This window comes from Cariama cristata, unplaced genomic scaffold (assembly GCF_000690535.1).
Source record: "Cariama cristata isolate BGI_N322 unplaced genomic scaffold, ASM69053v1 scaffold25235, whole genome shotgun sequence".
Taxonomy (NCBI): domain Eukaryota; kingdom Metazoa; phylum Chordata; class Aves; order Cariamiformes; family Cariamidae; genus Cariama; species Cariama cristata.
Genome location: NW_009616156.1, coordinates 1 through 2,279, shown reverse-complemented (window position 1 = coordinate 2,279; position 2,279 = coordinate 1). Strand labels below are relative to the sequence as shown.

General features: G+C 51.0%; 1 protein-coding gene across 1 annotated transcript in view; it reads right to left on the bottom strand.

Moving 5' to 3' along the window:
* Positions 1 to 283, bottom strand: part of LOC104161597 (C-C chemokine receptor type 4-like) — a 1,148-nt gene extending 865 nt beyond the window's left edge. Inside the window, exon 1 of the mRNA XM_009700090.1 lies at positions 17 to 283. Coding sequence (XP_009698392.1) covers positions 17 to 283 — 267 coding nt within the window. The remainder of the gene's footprint in view (positions 1 to 16) is intronic.
* Positions 284 to 2,279: the final 1,996 nt, after the last annotated feature.

Genomic DNA, 2,279 nt, shown 5'->3' with positions numbered 1-2,279 from the left:
CAACGAGTGGTTCGTAGATGGCGAGTTTCATCAGATACACATCAGTCATGGCCTTGACTTTCTTGAAGACTGTTAGGACCCAAACAACCAAAGCATTTCCCACGAGGCCAGTCACGAACAGTAGGGAGTACAGCACTGGAAAAAAGGTAGATGCAAATGCTGGAATATTTTCAAGCTCACAGCTAATGTCCAGTTCTGGGTAGAAGAAGGAGTATTCATAGGCTGCAGAGGAGTTAGATGTTGGTGAACTGTAACCCACCTGTTCAAGGATAATGAAGTCCATGAGGCCCAAATCCCAATTTACCCTCTTAGTAAATATACAAAGCACAAGTCAGCCCACATCAAGCCACATGAGGACAAAACAGCTGTGCCTCAGCTATGTTGGAGGATGCAATGAGGAACGAACATGAGTGACCAGTCCTCCTCTGCAAGATCCAGGATGAGGTTCTTGCACCAGAGGGGCAGAGGAGATCAAGGAAAATGCAACTGTGGTGGTAAACTAGAGGTTACCATTATCCCCCCACCAGCTCCACGTGGGGTGCCCATCCCTGTGTCTGCAGTCCAGGCAGATCCTTCCTCCCTCCTTCCCAGCAGGAGCTTTGCCCTCTCGGCCTGTGCCAGCACAAGGTGCTGCTGCCAGCAGTTCATGCCCACAAAGACTTTACTCTGCTAACCGGGATGGCTGGTTTTCCTTTCAACATCAGCGGCTCTGCTCTCCTGGCACCTGTCAGGATGCACCAGCAGCAGCGACGTGCCCCTTCCCTGCTCCCCAGCCCCTCGCAGCCCCCCAGCAGCAACCACTGCATCCCTGGGCAGCACCTAGGACAGCAAACAGCTAAAGAAGATGGGTGGCAGCACATCTCCTGGTCAGGATGTCCTCCATAGGGCACTCCTAGCACTACCCCTTCCCTCGAGGACATCCTTCTTCCACAAGCACAATCTCATCAACCAAAGATATTTTCACTCAATTTTTTTTTCCAGAGAACAATAATCACACTGATTTAATCTAAACGCCTGTTGTCCCTACTATGTGTCCCTGTAGGCAAAACTGGACCCTTCAGACGTGCTACTGGCCTCAGCTTGCAGGGCAGCAGCCCAGTGGAGAGTGACTCACCAATGTATCCTCGGAGCCGCCTCTGCCTGACAGGTATGTCAAGTTCCCCTCCATAATCCAACACTGTGTCTGAAAGAGGACCAAAAAATGTCTTTATATCATAGGTTTTTAAGAAGCAGGCATACCTTCACACATATATGCCGGCAGAATTTACCTTAGCTTATGTTGCAATGCCAGGTCACAGGCAAGGTCCTCACTGTAGCAGTGCACAGTCATAAAATGCCTTTTCCTCTGTGTGATACGTGATAATGTGTTACATTAAAGGCATATAAAACCACAAGCCAATGAGTCCAGCCTCTGTACTTGACACCTAGAGAAACGGAAATGTCAGGTTTATCTTCTGAATAATCAGTATGCTTTTTCACTTTGAGCATTTACATGAACGTCAGTGGAAGATATTTGCAATTTTCCCCACTTGCCTGTGAAGTGCCCCCCTCCCACCTGCTGCCCCTGCTCTGCAGTCCCCGTGGCTGGGAGAGTAGGAAAGGTTCCTGCCTCTCTCCTCCAAGGATTCTCAGTGAAGATGGCTGGGGGGATGGCCCAATGCTGCCCGAGCACAAGGAACAAGCAGTCCCAGCTGCCCCAGCCACCAAGACTGCTGGAGAGCTGTGAAATGCCCAGGCATCTCCCAGTGCGGCAGGGAGACAAGCGATAGCTCACGAGCGGTAGCTGGAACTGAGGGTGACACCTAGAGATTTTGCTAGCCTGTGTGTTACATTTTCTCAGAGAAGTATATTCCCTCTTTCTTAAGGGGCCACCATGTGGCAAAGCAAGCAAACAAGAGTAAGTGGTTTGTGCATGTGGCTATTGCGGCACCCAGTTTTCTTTCTAAGAACAGCCCAACTTAGCGGGACTGTGACGTGTCTGGGCACAGCAAGCTGGCATGCAAGATTCGCAGAAAAGCAGCTCGCCAAAGCCGCTGCATGCTCCTCCCAGCCGCCTCCTGCTTTGCCGATAAGAAACGGCTGGCTCTGCAGATACAGCGAAGACGCACAGCTTCAGGGCTGACGCAGGCCTGAATTAGAAGGGCGTCATTTCAGTGCCTCACTCCTTCAATGCTCTGGAAACCCAGCCCTCCTCTGCTCCGGGCCCAGGATGTGGAAGACCAAGTGGAAACACTAGTGGTAAGAAAGCGTCAGACAGAAACTCAGGGTTTTGAACGCCG